At 36.4% G+C, this 17110-nt stretch overlaps 1 protein-coding gene across 10 annotated transcripts in view; it reads right to left on the reverse strand.

The window, feature by feature from the left end:
* Window positions 1-476: 476 nt before the first annotated feature.
* The window catches only part of LOC127438763 (R3H domain-containing protein 1-like), a 54341-nt gene continuing 37707 nt past the window's right edge, over window positions 477-17110 (reverse strand). For 7 of the 10 annotated variants that reach the window (XM_051694591.1, XM_051694596.1, XM_051694590.1 and 4 more), the window contains 12 exons: window positions 16812-16969; window positions 16039-16119; window positions 14451-14693; window positions 14242-14359; window positions 10161-10315; window positions 9782-9933; window positions 9562-9665; window positions 6975-7123; window positions 6707-6854; window positions 6448-6569; window positions 3914-3998; window positions 477-1931 (listed from right to left, as the gene is read on the reverse strand). In XM_051694591.1, the coding sequence (XP_051550551.1) occupies window positions 1573-1931; window positions 3914-3998; window positions 6448-6569; window positions 6707-6854; window positions 6975-7123; window positions 9562-9665; window positions 9782-9933; window positions 10161-10315; window positions 14242-14359; window positions 14451-14693; window positions 16039-16119; window positions 16812-16969 (1874 nt within the window). In that variant the 3' untranslated portion in view covers window positions 477-1572. The remainder of the gene's footprint in view (window positions 1932-3913; window positions 3999-6447; window positions 6570-6706; window positions 6855-6974; window positions 7124-9561; window positions 9666-9781; window positions 9934-10160; window positions 10316-14241; window positions 14360-14450; window positions 14694-16038; window positions 16120-16811; window positions 16970-17110) is intronic. The other 3 variants (XM_051694595.1, XM_051694599.1, XM_051694600.1) reach the window with 2 other exon arrangements.

Below are 17110 nucleotides of genomic sequence, written 5' to 3' on the forward strand. Positions count from 1 at the left end.
GGTGTAGTTTATCACATTACCTACATGTTCCACTGTCGTTTGACAACCAGAAGGTGTCCAAATACTTCATCTTCATTTTGAATATATATACTGTTACCTTTGGAAAACTAGGCTAACTGATGAAATTCTCATTTATTACAATGGTTTTAATTTTATCTAATTAGAAACCTCAGATCATAAAATCTCATTATCAACAATGTACCTTAATATAGCCTAATTTAGCTTCTGGTTCATTGTGCAATTCAATCTTTTTAATTCGTACAACAGAAAAGACTTCAATCTGACATTTTTTAAAGGAACATTCTGGGTAATATACAAGTTAAACTATACTGTCAATTACTCGTACTCCGCTTCCCCCTTTGACTTTCATTGTAAGTGCATTTATTTATTAATTATTATAATTAAACAATTATTTATTATTTAATCCAGTGTGCATGATGTTCTTATTCCATAAAAACTTTAGGAGGGGAAGAAAATGTGTGTAATCATTTATTGGTTTCAAACTGAGATAAAAACAACTTGCACCAGCAAACATTTTACAGCCTTTCGTAGTCCACACATCTCGCAACGAAAATAAAACAGGAGAAATAACGAAAGAGAGAAAGAGGAAAAGATGTGAGAGAGTGCAAACTTTTATTCCAGTGACTTTTAATGAGATAAGAATTTTTAAAAACCCTAATGGACAGCGTCCATTGTCCCAAAGACAGGTAATGAGAGACAAAGCGATAAAACCTTTCATTTGCCAGCTGCGCCATTTCAATCCACATTTAAATTAAGTAAAAAAAATTATAATAATAATAAAAAATAAAAAAAAGTCAACATGTTGGTGTGCCAAACCAGTACCGAAAATACATTCCACCAAAGAACAAACGACTTGCTTATTTGGATTCGGCTACAGTATATATTAAGTTTTATTTTGGATGTTGTTTTTCTGGCTTTGTCGTTGTTGTTCGGCATAAACAATGGGTCCTTGCTTGAAGGCACAGGTCGAAGTGTTCCCTCATTACAGATGTCCCATCATTATTGTCGACTGTAAAAATCATAGCTTAGTTGTAAAATGTTTGTTTTTCCTTTAAATTCCTTAAAAAAACAATGTTTTGTAAGAGCGATATGGCAAAAGCAGAGGGTGTTTTGTTGCTGTGTGACTTTGAAACTACTATTCACATTTTTGATTGTAAATGAAAAAAAGAAAGCAAAAAAACATGCTCTGGTTTAATTTAGTTCCTGTTCTATTTCCAAATGAACCGAAAAGATATGCAAAACATGTTTAATTTGCCTTTGTTTTGGTTTCATTTAAATAACAAAGCTAGATAAATTCATTCACAACTGTGAGAGAACAATTCAACTACAACATTCCAAATTTATGCAATAATTATAATTTTTTTTTAAACAAACTAACGTGAAATCCCCATTCGAAAATAACAAACCAGTTTGGATTAAGCCATAGTGGTGCAAAAAAAACAATAAAAAAACAAAAGAAAAAAAAAAACAGGAAGGTGTGACTGAAATGGCAGGAAGTGAGCCAGAGGCAATGGTGGTGATCGGTGGAGATAGGGCACAGGGGGCGTGGCCTCACTGAGAGCTGGATCTGGCGAGCGTGTGCTGTTCGTTATGTCCCTTGCTAGTTCTCAGTTTGAATTTGGTGATGGAGCTGTTGAGTTTTTGAAGTGCGCTTTGCGCTGCGTATTTCGAAGGGAACAAGGCCAGGATGGTGTATGTGGAAGCCAGGTCATGAGGATTGGGAAGTTTGGGAGAGTCAGAGTTCGTTACGTCCGCTCCCTCGCCGCGGCTCACTGATTGGCTGGGGGACGGAGGTTCGGGCAGCCATTTTATGAGAGCGCCAACTTTGCCGAGTTCTGCCAGTAAAGAGTCTGCTTCCACTCGACTGATGCCAGCCGGAAGATCTGTCACCTCCAAAACACGACCGGTGTCTGGACACACAGAAGAAAGCATTACTGAAAAACCGCTTGTGTATTACGGAAAGTGTGACACATTGTGTTTCTAACCAAGCCATTTTTTTTTTAACGTTAGGAAGTTAACAAAGTCAAAAAAGTCAAATGGTCCTTAAATAGGCACCAAATAATATACATTTCTCAGTCTGTTTTAGTGCTAGGATTAATTTATCGTCACTATAAATACAATTGAATTGATCAAATTAGCGTAATATAAAGCTTCGCGAACACAACATAAGCACGTCACTTTGTTTCTAGTTTTCTGTTGCGTTGTCGACATTATGGTGCACACTTTACACAACTAATTGTAGACTAGTGCAATTAACTGCAGACCTGTGCTTTAATTATGAGATCATTCCCCTTGCCGAATGTACAACTGCGAAATAAACTCGGACACGGCAATGCAGGAGTTGACTTTTAACAAAATTTTAACATGAGCACATCTAAAGATAGGTTGGCTAGTTTTCGAACAAGTTTGAAATTGATTGATTATCAGTATAATTAAATCAATGAAATTAGCTTAGTTTAAAACTTTACGAACACAAGACAAGCTCGTCGCTTCGTTTCTAGTTCTCTTTCCGAGTAGTGCATTAATGACAAAATTATTCTCTTCCATGAATGTAGCTATAACCTGAAATTTCATTCTCCGAAATGTATTGTTGCATTAAGTGATTATAAATAGAATTTAATTGATCAGATTAGCCAAATTAGAAATGTGGCAAACACAAGACAAGCTTGTTACTTTGTTTCAACTCTTCAGTATTTTTTCAACATGGTGCGCATTTTACACAACTAATCACAGACTTGTGCAATTAATTGCAGTCTGGTGTAGAGGTAGACTGATATATCGGTTTTACCGATTAATCGATGCCAATAGTTGCTTTTTGGAACTACCAAAAATCGATGCGGATAGTTGCCGTTCGTTTTTTTGTGTGTGTTCCTCAGCTGGAGGATTCTACAGTCAAAACGGCTTGGTTCTACAGTATAACAGCAGCCTTTAGAGGTAATAAACATGATGGGTTTTATATATATATATATATAGATAGATAGATAGATAGATAGATAGATAGATAGATAGATAGATAGATAGATAGATAGATAGATAGATAGTGACTCCTTGTCACATATATATATATTCAAAACCCATCATGTGGTGAATATATAGGCTAAAAAAGCTTAAAACTAGCATTGTAACGGATTATGCATAAAATCTTTACATTTTAATTTTTTATTGGGATTTTGATTGGACAATAAACTGCATCTGGGATTTTATTCATTTTGGACTCTTGGGTCTGTGCCCATCATAGTAAGGAAAGGCTGATAATTTTTTTTTTTTTAAAAAAACATTCTATAAATACATTTTTTAGTTTTAGTTTTAAAAACTATCAGCCGATTAATCGGTTATCTGCCTTTTCCACCACCTTAGACTATCTGTATCAGCAAAATCCACTATCGGTCGACCTCTAGTGTGGTGCTTTGACTACGAGATCTTTCTCCTCCCCCCGAATGTAGGTACGAACCTGAAATTCCATTCTCGCACAAACTTGCGCACACAGTGATGCGGCAATTTAACATGGAACTGTCTATTGAAGTGTTTCTATTCTCGTTTTACTTTTTCCTTAAGATTTGACAATATGAACTGGCCAAATCTTTTGATTTCATAAATTTGATGCACTTTAGTTTCAAATGGAATGCACTTTTGTTAACAGCCAGGTATGTTTTTGCAATAAACAATATAACACATTGCTGTTTTGTTTATATTTATTCATTAGGCCCTCTTGTAGATTTAAAATGTACTTTCTCAGCCCCGTTGAAAGCCCAACGCAAAAGTTAACTTTTGAGAAAATGTCAACAAGCACATCTAAAAGACAGGTCAGCTAGTTTGACATTTATCATAGAGTCCAGTATGTAAAATCTTCATTTAGTTAGCAAAATAAACATGTCTGTGTGTCTTTTCGTACCCGTTTCTCTTGTGCTCATGTCAGTAGACAGTGATTTCTTTGGGGGTCTTCGACCGCGGCCGCCGTGCCGTACACCCACTGGACCCTGAGACACGACAACAGAGCTGAACATGAGCTGGTGCGTGTGTTTTAGATAGAAGAGAGTGTTCTTTCAAATGACAGTGTTGCTGCAGAGTTTTAAAATCAAATTTAAGACTTTTTAAGACCTGGACAAATAAAATTAATACCATATCCCCATACAAATACAAACCCACACAATCTCAAAATAAATCATGTATCACAGACTCTAACCTAAACAGGCAGGGGCACACATTCAACATGACCTTAACATTGCTCATCAGTAAAACAGGGTAAGCTATATGCAAGTTTAAAATACTCAAGTTTTCCACATATGCCGTATATCACATTAAAATTGGTTTATGTACCATTATATAAACAATACAAATTAGAGGTCGACTGATATTGGATTTCGCTTATATGATAATGTGCCAATAGTTTTTTTTTTTAATTGGTAGCCTATATTAAATGTTCTTAGTCTTTCCTTCCTGTGATGGGGAGGGCCAGACAGAGGCTACAAGAGTCCAAATTTAATTAAATTCCAGATGCAGTTTATGGTGCAACCAAGAAATAAATAAATAAATAAAGATTTGATTTATAGTGCAGAAATTTTAACTTTAAAGGCTGAAATACACCGGGGACTCTTATTTTGAAATGTCTGCGCTTCACAGCTTCTAGTTGCTTTCTCAGAAACAGATAAGGAAAATAAAATGTGCACTCCTACAATAATCTACAATGTATTACAATATAAACAATTAAAAGTAAACACTGTCATATTTCATCAACACAACATCATCAGTTGATCATTTGTGATCGCTTGTCATAAATTTCCGATATGGCGTAATGATTGTGAACTGCTCTGCAACAGCTGAAAACACTCACAAGCCCCCGTGTGCTTGGAGAAAATACAGTGCAGCGTTTTCACTTTGAAGGATGCAGCGCATGCATTTATTTAATTAAATCGTATTCTTTTGAAGTTTGATAATCACATAAGGTCATATCGCGATTCATGTCTTTCTGCCTCCAAATTTAAGACCTCTTTAAATAAAAATTAAGACTTTTGTTGTATCATTTAAGATATTTAAGACTTTTTATGACCTTACATTTTGGAAAACTGAGTTTAAGACATTAAAACTTTTTAAGGATCCGCGGAAACCCTGAATGATGATGATGATGATGCAAGGCATGGATTAATGCCTATATGGTGTTTCTTCAACTTCAGGCAATTTCATGTCCCAAGCAGTGGTGTAGCCAAGGGTGGGCCGGGGTGAGCCTGGACCCACCCAAATTAGAACCAGGCCCACCCAGAATATTAGAGATTATTTCTTGACTTCAAATATATATTTATAAAATAGTTATGCTTAAATTATACTTTCTGAAAGTGTGAAAGAACTGTATGAATGTACCGCCTTTCTGTTGCTAAGGAAAATTTAGAGAAACAAAATTGGGGTGAAAATTTTGACCATCCATTTTTATTGAGGGCAGGCCCACCCAAAAGTAATTTCCTGGCTACGCCCTTGGTCCCAAGGGGTGATTTTTTTATTAAAACTAAAAGATATCAGCTTTTCTTTTTTTGTTATATGAAGGTCTCATTAAAATTGACTTCGAAACTTTTTACCAGGCCTTCATAATCTATTTTTGGTACTTTTAAAATGTCTGTTATGTATAGATGTATAGTTTTAGCCTTGTCCCAGACTTTACATTTTTAACTATGCAAATCCATCATAAAAAAATTAATTATTACACATTTAAAACTAAAATAATCTGAATAAAAAGCAAACTACACATTTAAATATTTACTGTGTGAAAAAGATTTCTATCAAAGAATAAAAATAAAACTGTCCCACAGTTGTGGCATCATTTCCAACAAAGTTTAAAAAAAAGTTAGTCGACACGTGTGTCGGTGAAGAGCATGCTTGAGATAAAATATAAGCCAAATGATGTTTGAAGAAAATAAAGAAAAATCAAGGTAAATATCTCTTGTGAGTAGAACATTTTAATTGGGCATCATTTCCAATCAAGCTGTAATTTTGCCAAAATAAGCACAAAGTGAGAAATAAATGATTTAAATGTGTGTATTTAAGACACATACTATATTAGCTATGAAATGAGCCTTAGACAGACAAAGGAGTCAGACATTTTAATTGTCAAAAACGTTAAAAACGTAATTTCCATCAGCGTCATTTCCAGTACAGAATTCTTTTAAACACAAAACAGAATTTGAGATTTGCTGGAAATGACACTGTGGTGACAGTTTTCTTGATTTGCAGGGGAAAAAAAAAATGATAAATCTCCTGTGATGCATGTACATACGCTATTGGACATAGTACACAAATTAAATAAACTAGTGCGAATGTGAAAAATGTTTTAACGAGACTTTCTAGAAATCCACAGTGCTAAAAGTTGAAGAAACACGTTTATGTTCACCTGATAATGTTTGGCAGTGTGAGTGCAGTGTGTGTGTATGTGTGTTCAACCTGGTGGTGATGAAGATGATGATTATGGTGGTTGACAACATGGGAGCCGTGCATTAGTGGGGGTCTGATGGGGGTGTTATACTGCAGGGGCTGTCCAATCAGAGGAGGATACCTGCCATCACCTGCAAACACACACACACACACACACACACACACACAAACACACACACCATTTTTGACTACATGGGCCATGACCCCAAATTGAAATAAATAAATACGAACTAGTTTGGCTTATTTAGACACACTCTGACTGGCTCACCTTGGCCTGGAGCAAAAGGGCGGGAAAACTGGTGCATGATAGGAAAGGGGGCGGGGCCAGGACGAGGACCCTTTAGATTGGCCAGATGGGCAGGGATGGGTGACTGAGCAGGAGAGGGGGAGGGGCTAACCAACTGCTGAGGATTATTCTAGAAAGAGATAAAGAATAATCACAACCAAGTATGCAACTATAACATCAAAATGTGACAAAATATACTGTATAGTTGTAGAGGCAATTGTTAGTTGTGATCTGATGCAGTTGTTCGTACGTGTGTGTTGTCCTGCAGGGGCAGTTCGTTGGTTTTATAGTATCGGTTTGGTTTCCACAGTGGTGGTGATGGAGCTCGCGGCTGCTGGATGGGAGGAACGCTCAACTGCATCATCACCACTCCACCAGCAGGGGGCAGGGGAGGAACACCTGAAAAATCACAGCAGAGAGTCAAGCCATGCTGCAGTTCTCAATACATATAATTGAGTAATAACTGCAGCTCAAGAATACCTTTAAACATCAACCAACCAAAGAATGAGCTGATGGGTGAATCGGATATGAACATGACCAGGTCACATTTTATCCCAAAAGTAAAAGGAATAAGACATTTCTATCTTGTCTAGATACAATGAAGCCTATTTTTAAGGACATTAAGATTTGTGACATTTTTTTGGACAATTAAGTAGAGCGCATTTCTCATTACCGTAATGCGTAATTCCCATAATCATCAATGGTTCGCCTTAATGTAACACTTTTTTTTATTATTTAAATCAGCATAAATTAAAGGCAGTACAACAAATACTACCATGACATATAAATAATTTACAATTAAAATATCATTATCTTTTTAGCATTAGAGTAATTAATTTTATATATTGTAAACTTAATTTCCCAAAACATAAAATATAATACAAAAAGGTATTTATTTTATTATTTTAGGCTTTATATTTTTACTTTATGCATTGATTATGCAATAAATGTTATTGATGTTTACATTTCTCTATTTTGATTAAAGTTAATTATATTTTACATTTACATCATTAAAACTTTGACGTTTTTAGGAACATTAAGATTTTAGGATTTATCATTAATGACAATTATTCTAAATGGTGATTCTCATTACTGTAACATATTTTTAAAAGCCTAAATCAAAGGCAGTAAAACAAATACTATCATGATGCATAAATACTTCACAAATATATATATATATATTTTTTTTAATTGTTTTTTTTTTTTGTTTTTTTTTTGTTTTGCAATGCAGTAATAAGATTTTTTTATTATTACCTATAGGTAAAGTATACTAACATATTTTTATTTCATACAGTGATGCAATAAATATAGACATTTACATTTCTCAATTTATACTGGTTAAAGTTGATTATCATTAAAATTATATAAAAAACATTTATTTTTTATTTTTTTATATCTAATTAAGCAAAATTCTCATTACCATAATGCATACGGGCATATATCTTTTACGTTTTTTGTTTTATTTTTGTAAATCCCATTAGTCTAAATGGTGATTTTCATTACATTTCCATTACTGCAATATAATAAATAAAATAAAAAATTAATAATAATAATAAAAAAATAAAAAAATAAATCAGCATAAAACAGAAGTAAAATAAAAGGTACAATAAATACTACCAAGATGAATAAATACTTTTCAAATAAAAATATATATTTATTTTGTTTTCATTATATATATATATATATATATTTATTTATTTTTTTATTTTTATTAATGACAATTAAGCTAAATTCTCATTAAAATAATGCATCCAGATGTTTCTATTTTACTTTTTTTTATTTTTTATTCCCATTATTCTCAATGGTATTCTCTTTAGATTCTCATTACTGCAATAGAACACTTTCTTACATAGCAAAAAAATACTGAAATACAATTATTTATTCATTCATTTCAGAAATCAGAAATCTAGCACCATAAAGTAAAAGTAAACCAAAAGGTACAACAAATACTAGATTTTGGGGTTAAATATGACCCGAACATATTCTTGACACGTTTAAAAAATAAATAATACAAAAAGCTATAAAACATACTTTCCTTGTAAATTATGCAATGTGATGCAAATAAATAGACTGACATTTAAATTTCTCGATTTAATGATCAAATTCATATAATTAAAACTTTGACTTTAACATAATTATTAATACAACTGACCTTTAACATTCTACAACTCCAGTACAGCAGACTTAAAATGTATATACTCATTTATTGCATTGCAAATATACTTCACTTCTGAATTATTTGATAACATAGACAAACAATGCAATATCTAGGCACCACTACAACACACACACACACACACACACACTATCCAATTAAACGGCTTTATTAAACACTGAAAGGTCAAAGAGTGCGTGGGTCTCGCCTCTTCCTCATTAAAACACCCTCTTCTTCAGCAAGATAATCATCACCCGACACACAGCAGAGCGTTCATTAATGCTGAGGTTTATTCAAATAACACTGATTCTTCTCAATTCCTCCGAAAGGTCTGATGAGCTCTTTTCAAACGCCGTAAAGCACAAGCAGAAATTTGAATTTTAAACAACATTTAATGAAACTGCTAAATAAAACAGTTTGAAAATGAGAAATAAACTCCACTCAAAGCTCATTATGTGTGCTCGACTTATTAACCAAGAGACGTGCCAAGACTTAATATCCAAATAAAAAAATACCTGCCAATGGCAATTTCACCCCAAAATCAAAAACAAATGATATTTTGCATGAAGTAAATAAAGTAAATTTTTTCAGGGCTCCAACATTTTAGTAAACAGCATCTTGTTCGCTGTACATTTAAACGCACTTAATCGTGTTACCTTGGAGGTGGGAGGGGCTGGCATACCTGTGCACTGCTGGCCTGAGATTGGCTGAGAGCCACAGGGGGAGAGTGCTCGGGGAAACGACATCTGCTCTGAACCCGGTGGGGGGAGGAAGCCAAGAGTAGAACTGTATACACACACACACACACACACACACACACACACACACACACACAGGAAAATATCAACAAATGAATAGCACTTTTCCATGCATTGACATGCATTCATATGTGTGTTTGTTACCTGATGGTAGAGTGTTGTGTTGGCGGCATCATGCTGTAATACACCTGCATGCTGGCAGAGGGTGCTGGCGTCTGATTGGTCTGTCCCTGCAGCACAATATGTTGTTGATAGGCTGCCTGTGGAACGCTCTGAGAACCCTGCTGCACAGACACCTGATAAACACACACACTTAATCAACATCACTGAAATATCAAATGTCGAGAGCTCTCGTTTATCAATTCCGAGCTGCCAAACGACACTTTAGCCACACTTAAAACTGTATGACTTATCAAATTATCAAACCAAGTAGCATTTATTTAAAAACATACATATAGCACAAACATGTTTCAAATAAAACATTTTATTAAAAATCGCATTTAACGCGATGCAAAACACTTACCTGATATGGAGGCATGGTGGGGTACTGCACCATCACACTCTGCATCTGATTGGCCATCCCACCCTGAGTGCTGACCAGTGATTGGTTCCGAGTCTGCTGAACTCCCATCATGCCCTGGTAGCTGGGGGGTGGACCGGGCATGACCGCATGAAAACCTAAAATGACAATAATTAAACAACTGTGAATGCTGTACTAGAAGACAAATGATGAACAAACAACATCTGGAGCCAAAACATTAACGAGGACACATTGCAATGAAACAGAAAATCGCCGGGAACTGCGTGCAATATTAGGAGCCGTTTACACAACGTTTTCAACTTAAAACGGAAAACCTTTTATTCGTTTTGGCTGTTCGTTTACACGACAACAAGCGTTTTGGGGCCTGAAAATGCAAACTTTTGAAAACGGGTTTCAAAGTGCAAGTTTTTGAAAATGATGCCGTTATAGTCTCTGTGAAAACATACAAAAACGAGAATTTGTGAAAACGATGACGTCATGCGCACGCGTATTACATGTTCAGTCTATAGGCATGCGCGTGAGTACTTCAAAACAATGTGCGAGACGTTCAAAACTACAATGGCGGACTACAGGACTGTGTTTGTGCTGCTCAAGGTTTTGAGTTTATTGACGCTTCTCCAGTAAAGTGTAGATTTACTGCATCACTACTACGATCAGCGATCGCCATCTTCATTGTTTGTATTCACCGCTCTGTGGAAGAATACTTATGTGCGCAGGCGCATAGTGTTTCTTTACAAAGTGACATTGCCAACTACTGGCCCAGCATGCTTAATACAGTGTTTTTAGTCGTTTTTGTGGATCCGTGTGAACGGGGATCGTTTTGACAATGTTGTCGTCTGTACGCGAAACTTTTCAAAAATGCAAAGGAAACGTTTCCATTTTTAAGTACATCGTTGTCGTGTAAACGTACACTTAAAGTGGCAAAAATTCACTTTGATTAAAAAAAAATTCTAAATTCTATCTGAAAATATGCAAAGGGCTCAAGGGAATAACACTGCCTGAATCCTAATTAACATACTATGTATGAAAAGTTCGTATGGTGTTGGCGATGGTGAAGTATTCAAATTTTTAAGCGCAAAGTAATCCAGTACTCCATTATTGGGACATATTAGAGTATCAAAACTGCGTACTGAATTGCGTAATAAATTAGCGTTTGATACCATGTCCGAAAGTAGTCACAAAGCAATCCTCTTGTGTAGCGCAAGGAGCTGTGGCCAATATGAACCATAATAGTATACCGTCCGGATATTTTTGGCATTCAATTTTCAATACATTATGATTTGGGATTTTTGTGCAAGAGCAAAAAAACAAAAAACGCAACAAAGCAACGTTTTTTGTTTTTGTCGCTTTTTTTGGGTCTTCAACCTGCATTCCAGATAGACACGGAGTTGTGGATATTGAGTCTCTCAAGAGTACAAGGAACATAAAACAAACAACTGTTGTGACATTCTCTAAACCTAAATTCCTCTCAATATTGTTTCTATCGATTTTTAATAGTATTTGCTCTTTATCTGTGTCGAACAACCTGGTCTCACATTACGTTTCTATACCTATATTTTTGCACAATTATTTTGTTTGGTTCGCTGTACGTATCACGTGAACACTAGAGGCGCTATACTTACGACTCTTATTCTCTTTCACACAAATCACTAGTAAAATGGCAATAAAACTCTTCACCCTGTTCCTCACACAATGCTGCAATCTTATGACATTTAAACACTTTTAGTATAGCGATCCATTTTAGCATTTGCATTACATAACCAACTACATTTACAAGCTTGGTCGAGGGCGATCAAATTGTGCGTTAGCTTTGCACTTGTGATCTAGTGCAACGTGAGCCGACAGTGTTGTAAAAGCACCACAAAATGTCGTGATTGCTTCTGCAATTGTGTTTTTCATCTCACATATGCTTTTATGACACTATCAATTCGGTTTAGGTTGAAGGTTTAGGGTAGAGAGGTCGGTTTTGTTGATTTGTAACATACTGTATTTGCTGCCGTTGGGTAACATAATTCATGAACATGAGGTAAACAACCATTTTTATGCTGATGACCCTCAATCATATCTCTCTGTAGAGATCAATGACACATAAGCATTAAAGAGATTGTCTCAATGTTTGTCCATCATCCTATTATGGATGAACACAAACTTTTTGCATTTAAATGAACATAAAACAGAGATACTTTTTGTTGGCTCAAAACATGAGGAAAGAATTGAAACTGCACTAGGCACTCTGGCTTTGCAGTCAAAGAGGTGAAGGACCTTAAGTGTCATTCTAGATTGTGATTCGAATTTTAAGTCTCATATAAATTACGTTACTAAGACCTGTTTTCATCATCTTAGAAATATCGCACAAATTCGACCCTTTGTTTCACTTGATGATGGGAAAAAATTTATTCATGCTTTTATTTTTTCTCGCATCGACTATTGTAATGCACTTAACCTAAGAGTTGTATAGATAGACTTACAAGATCCAGGAAAGATCACATTACACCAGTTTTGCTCATTTGCATTGGTAACCCGTTAAATACAGGATTGATTTTAAGGTTTTATTGGTTTTTAAAGCACTTAATGCTTTAGTGCCATCATACATTTCTGACTGTTGATCATATTATGTTCCAACTCGCAGTTTGAGGTCTTCCAATGCAGAATTTCTTATATACTGTAATGTAAATCTTAAGAGATCTGGTGAAGCTGCTTTTAGCCATTGTGCGGCAAAAATCTGGAATGCTTTACCAATAGAAATTAGACAAGAACCAAGCATTTACATTTTTAAAAAGCATTTGAAGACATATCTTTTTAAACTAGCTTTTGATTAATCTATTTTATATGTTTTTATTGATTATCATTATATTCAATTTGTATTTTTGTAATCAGAACTGCCGCGATACATGTACGCAACCGCGTAATGTTATTTTGCAAAAATGTCGCCACAGTCACATCATTTTCACAAGTTAGTCTGCTGTTAAAATCATCACTGACCCTCTTTCTCCATCAGTGTGTGTCGGTTCACAGTTATTTTTACCTGCCCTTGCAAGGCCAGAGTGAAGAGAACAAAAGCCTGTCGAATTAGACCATACAACCCACACACACTAAAGTGCCTGTGAAATGAGGCCTTTTAATGTCAATGTGGACAAGGTGTGCATTACTTATTTCCTCTACGCACACACATACACACACACACACACACAGAAAACACACATCATCTCACTCTCTTTCACTCTCTCTCTCTCTCTCTCTCTCTCTCTCTCTCATTTTTATTTTTTTTGGACCTTCATGGAGAAAAATTAATCTTAAGAGTGGTTAAAAACTCACAGCAACTGCTAATTTTTATTTCTATCTAGATTTTTTAATTTTATGAATAAAATATGAGTGATGCTTGCTCGTGCAAAACTCACCACCATGATGCTATTGAAAATAAATACAAGAAAACTAAATCGCCTTGCAAGTAGCCACTTATGAAGGGCCTCTCTGATTAAAGGTCAGGCAGGGCAACAGTTGAGGAGTGAGGGCTGGGAAAAGAGACCGGTTCACTGTGAGAATTACTGAGAATCTCATACAGTGAAACGGCCCCGCTTCCCAACACTCCAATCAGAACACAGGAACAGCCAGACTTTTGACTATCTGCATAAAATCTGGTCCACATTGCTGTTTAATTTGGCCAAGAACCGCCTACTTAGACAGGAAGAGACATGTGAAACAGACATGTACAGTGACCAACCACAGTTAATTTTGTTTTTACGTGCCATTTTTACAAGCGGGTTAACTGAAATGGTTGATACCAAAATAAGAGCGCCATGGAAAAAACTCAAATAATTGCGCAGTAGTGACGTTTTCCAGTTGTCCAGAATACATTGCAGATATTAATGGAAATCTGTGCCATATGAGGTTGAGAGACATGGCCGGGTCTAAGGGTCTTTGTCTGACCCCCCACGGTCAGAAAAATAGAGGACCTTTTGCACACCCTAAAGGTCAAAATGCTTCACATCCAAGCTCCAGCCCTGTTGAGACTACTGTCGACACAAATTTCAACCATATTTACACCATTAGCACGCGTTTGTACCTGTCTGTTGTGGTGGCAGTTGCTGACCCTGGGTGGCGCTGTAGTGTACTGGCGTCACTGCTCTGTAGTGTTGGGTTGAGTGGGAGTACTGTCCCGGAGCACAATAACACGCAGACACCTGCAAACACAAGTACACATATTACAACAACTTTTATTTTTTTGTCCGTGATCATGCAGATAAATGCACCATGATAGCAGCGTTTATGTACCTGTTGAACGGGTTGCTGTATGTATCCATGCGGCTGAAGGACCGGTTGATTGACATGTGTTGGCGGGGGGTAGGCGTGTCCGCTCATGGGCTGTCCCGCTGATGAAAGCATGTATCCGGTGGGCGGAGCGTTCTGGAGCACCAGGGATTGTGGGTAGAGGCCCATGTGGGGGTCCGAAGCATCCCCTGACGGCTGCCGAACTAGATTCATCTGGCTAAACTGGGTGCTTAAACCATCCTGTTGCTGTTTTAACATACACACAAAAACACAAATGCACTTTTCCAGCTGTCTTGGTTCCACAAGTATTTTCCCCATTCATATTTTCCACAGGAATTTCATAAAATCCTTCATAAAAGAGTTAAGCCATGAACCAAACCAACCAGCACCGAGGTGAATCACAACAGTATAAATTCAAACAAGACAGTGTACTTTACATCTTTAATGAACTACAATCCCATGAAGTGTTGCAAATTAGGAAATAAATTAAATTAAGAATTATGGAAAAATGTAAAACTATTGATTTAAGGTTGTTGATAAGTATAGAAACAATACATTTATTTTCAAAATATTCAGATAAATGGAAATATATAAGTAGTTTGAGAGTGTAGGACGACTGACTCGATTGCATCATTCACAGTACGGTTGATGCAGAGCACTTTTGGCACACTTTGTTGACTGCAATTCTCAGATTGGTGGATCTTTGTCTGCTGGATCGTGGCTGTTTCATCTTGTTTATAACTAGCTGTCATTCAATGACATGAAATGAGTACTAGGTCATTTTTAAAAGCCATCAATGGCTCTTAATTTGAACTCCCAAATGCCAAATTTGTTTTTTGATTAGCCAACAAAAGGAGAAACTTTGGAAAAGTGGAAGTGGATCACACGATGATGGTATCATAAGAGGCAAGTCTATCAGAAACTAAACCAGGGCATCACTTTCAGGACTTTAAGCTTTAAAAACCACCACACATCAAAGTCTGGGCCACCATCCACCAGGGCCAGAGACCCCCCGCTTGGCTTCACAACTGGTAGAAATATTTTTATTTAAAGAAAACCCAACATCTGGTGGCATTAATTATTAATGCAGTCTGAATTTGCTAATGAGGATGTTATATTTGGTAGAAACAGGTCAGAGGGGGAGAGAGAGATGGCAGAAGTGACCCAGTTAAGTCATCTGCTAGTCCGTTGGGTGCAACAAAGTCAGATAGGTCTCATTTTTAAAACCTCTGAGAGATTTATCAATAAAATTAAACTCCAGACTGTCAAACATGGATTAGAACTAAACTTGAGTTTCTTTATGATTTTTATAATCCTTTTATGGTGCTTTTGCTGTCATTTTGGAGCTTGAAAGTCCCAGTCACTATCCTTTCAATTGCACTGGAAAAGAATGGCCACCGGGATATTCCTCAAAAATGCTAATTTTGTGTTTCACAGAAGAAGGAAAGTCATACAGGGTTTGGAATATGAGGTTGAGTAAATTATGACAATTTCCATATATGGGTGAACTATCCCTTTAAATAAATGAGGAAAAAGAAAGCGACTGCCGAAGACGCTATGATGCAGTGATAGTAAAAGAGGAGAAAAGTACCACAGTGTATTGCTGAGAGAAAGCACCAGGCAGGAGAGGAGGACAAGAAACCGCAGAAAACTGCACTGGCTGCACAGACGACTGCAGAGGAAGGAGAAAAACATAGGAAGAGAGGATGAACAGGAGGAAAGGATAGTGAGGGATCAAAGTACAACGTCCGAGAAAGCGAGCAAAGCAGTGCTGAATGATAGAAAGATGGAATAAATGAGAGCAGACATGATGTGATGGAGCAATAACATAAAACAGATTCAAAATGTTAAGATTACAGGCAAATATTAACTTATGGTGTCTTTAACTTTTCAGAGTTAAGCCTGCTCTGTGCCTGCACAACATTCAGTGTAAAGATGCAAAAGCCATACTTAATTAAGCCTGCTCTGACCCACCTTAGCCCCTAATATCAAAGGCAGTTCTAATACTGCTTTGGTTCTGTTAACTGAAATGCAGCATCAGAGCAGCCTTAAACTTTGTTTTTGTCATGATAGAGCACGTTTCATAATTTAGTTTCATATTTAAAAGTACAACTTCATATTTTCATTCCTTTCATATTTCTATATTCATAATTTACATTTTAAATATTCAACTTGTAACATTATTTATGCATTTGTAACTGGTGTGTATATGAATTTATGCCTGCTCTGAGCAGTCTGTGTAAATACAACTAAACGCCACTTCAGATGCAGCTTCAGTGCCACCTTTGCAGAGTAAAGATAGAAGCATTAATTAAAAAATTAATGACAACACAATTTTGCTAGCTGGATGGACAGTTTACTGACCTGTGCGAGAAGGTGATTGGCTGGCTGTGGTTGAGGGGGAGGAGGAAGAGGCGGAGGGGGAGGGTGAAGAGTCATGGGCTGTTGGCCACGCCCCTGCTGTGACGTCATGGCAGGGTTGTAGACCACCGGGCTGCCGTCAGGGTTAAAAAAAGGCTGACCTGCGAAATCAACAAAAATCTCAAGTTAACAAATATAAAACACTAGCACTGTCAGTCGATTAAAATTTAAAATTGCGATTAACCGCATCATTTTTCATAGTTAATCACGATTAAATCGCAGATTTTGAGAGCGCTGAAACT

The sequence above is a fragment of the Myxocyprinus asiaticus genome, chromosome 50, assembly GCF_019703515.2.
Source record: "Myxocyprinus asiaticus isolate MX2 ecotype Aquarium Trade chromosome 50, UBuf_Myxa_2, whole genome shotgun sequence".
NCBI lineage: Eukaryota > Metazoa > Chordata > Actinopteri > Cypriniformes > Catostomidae > Myxocyprinus > Myxocyprinus asiaticus.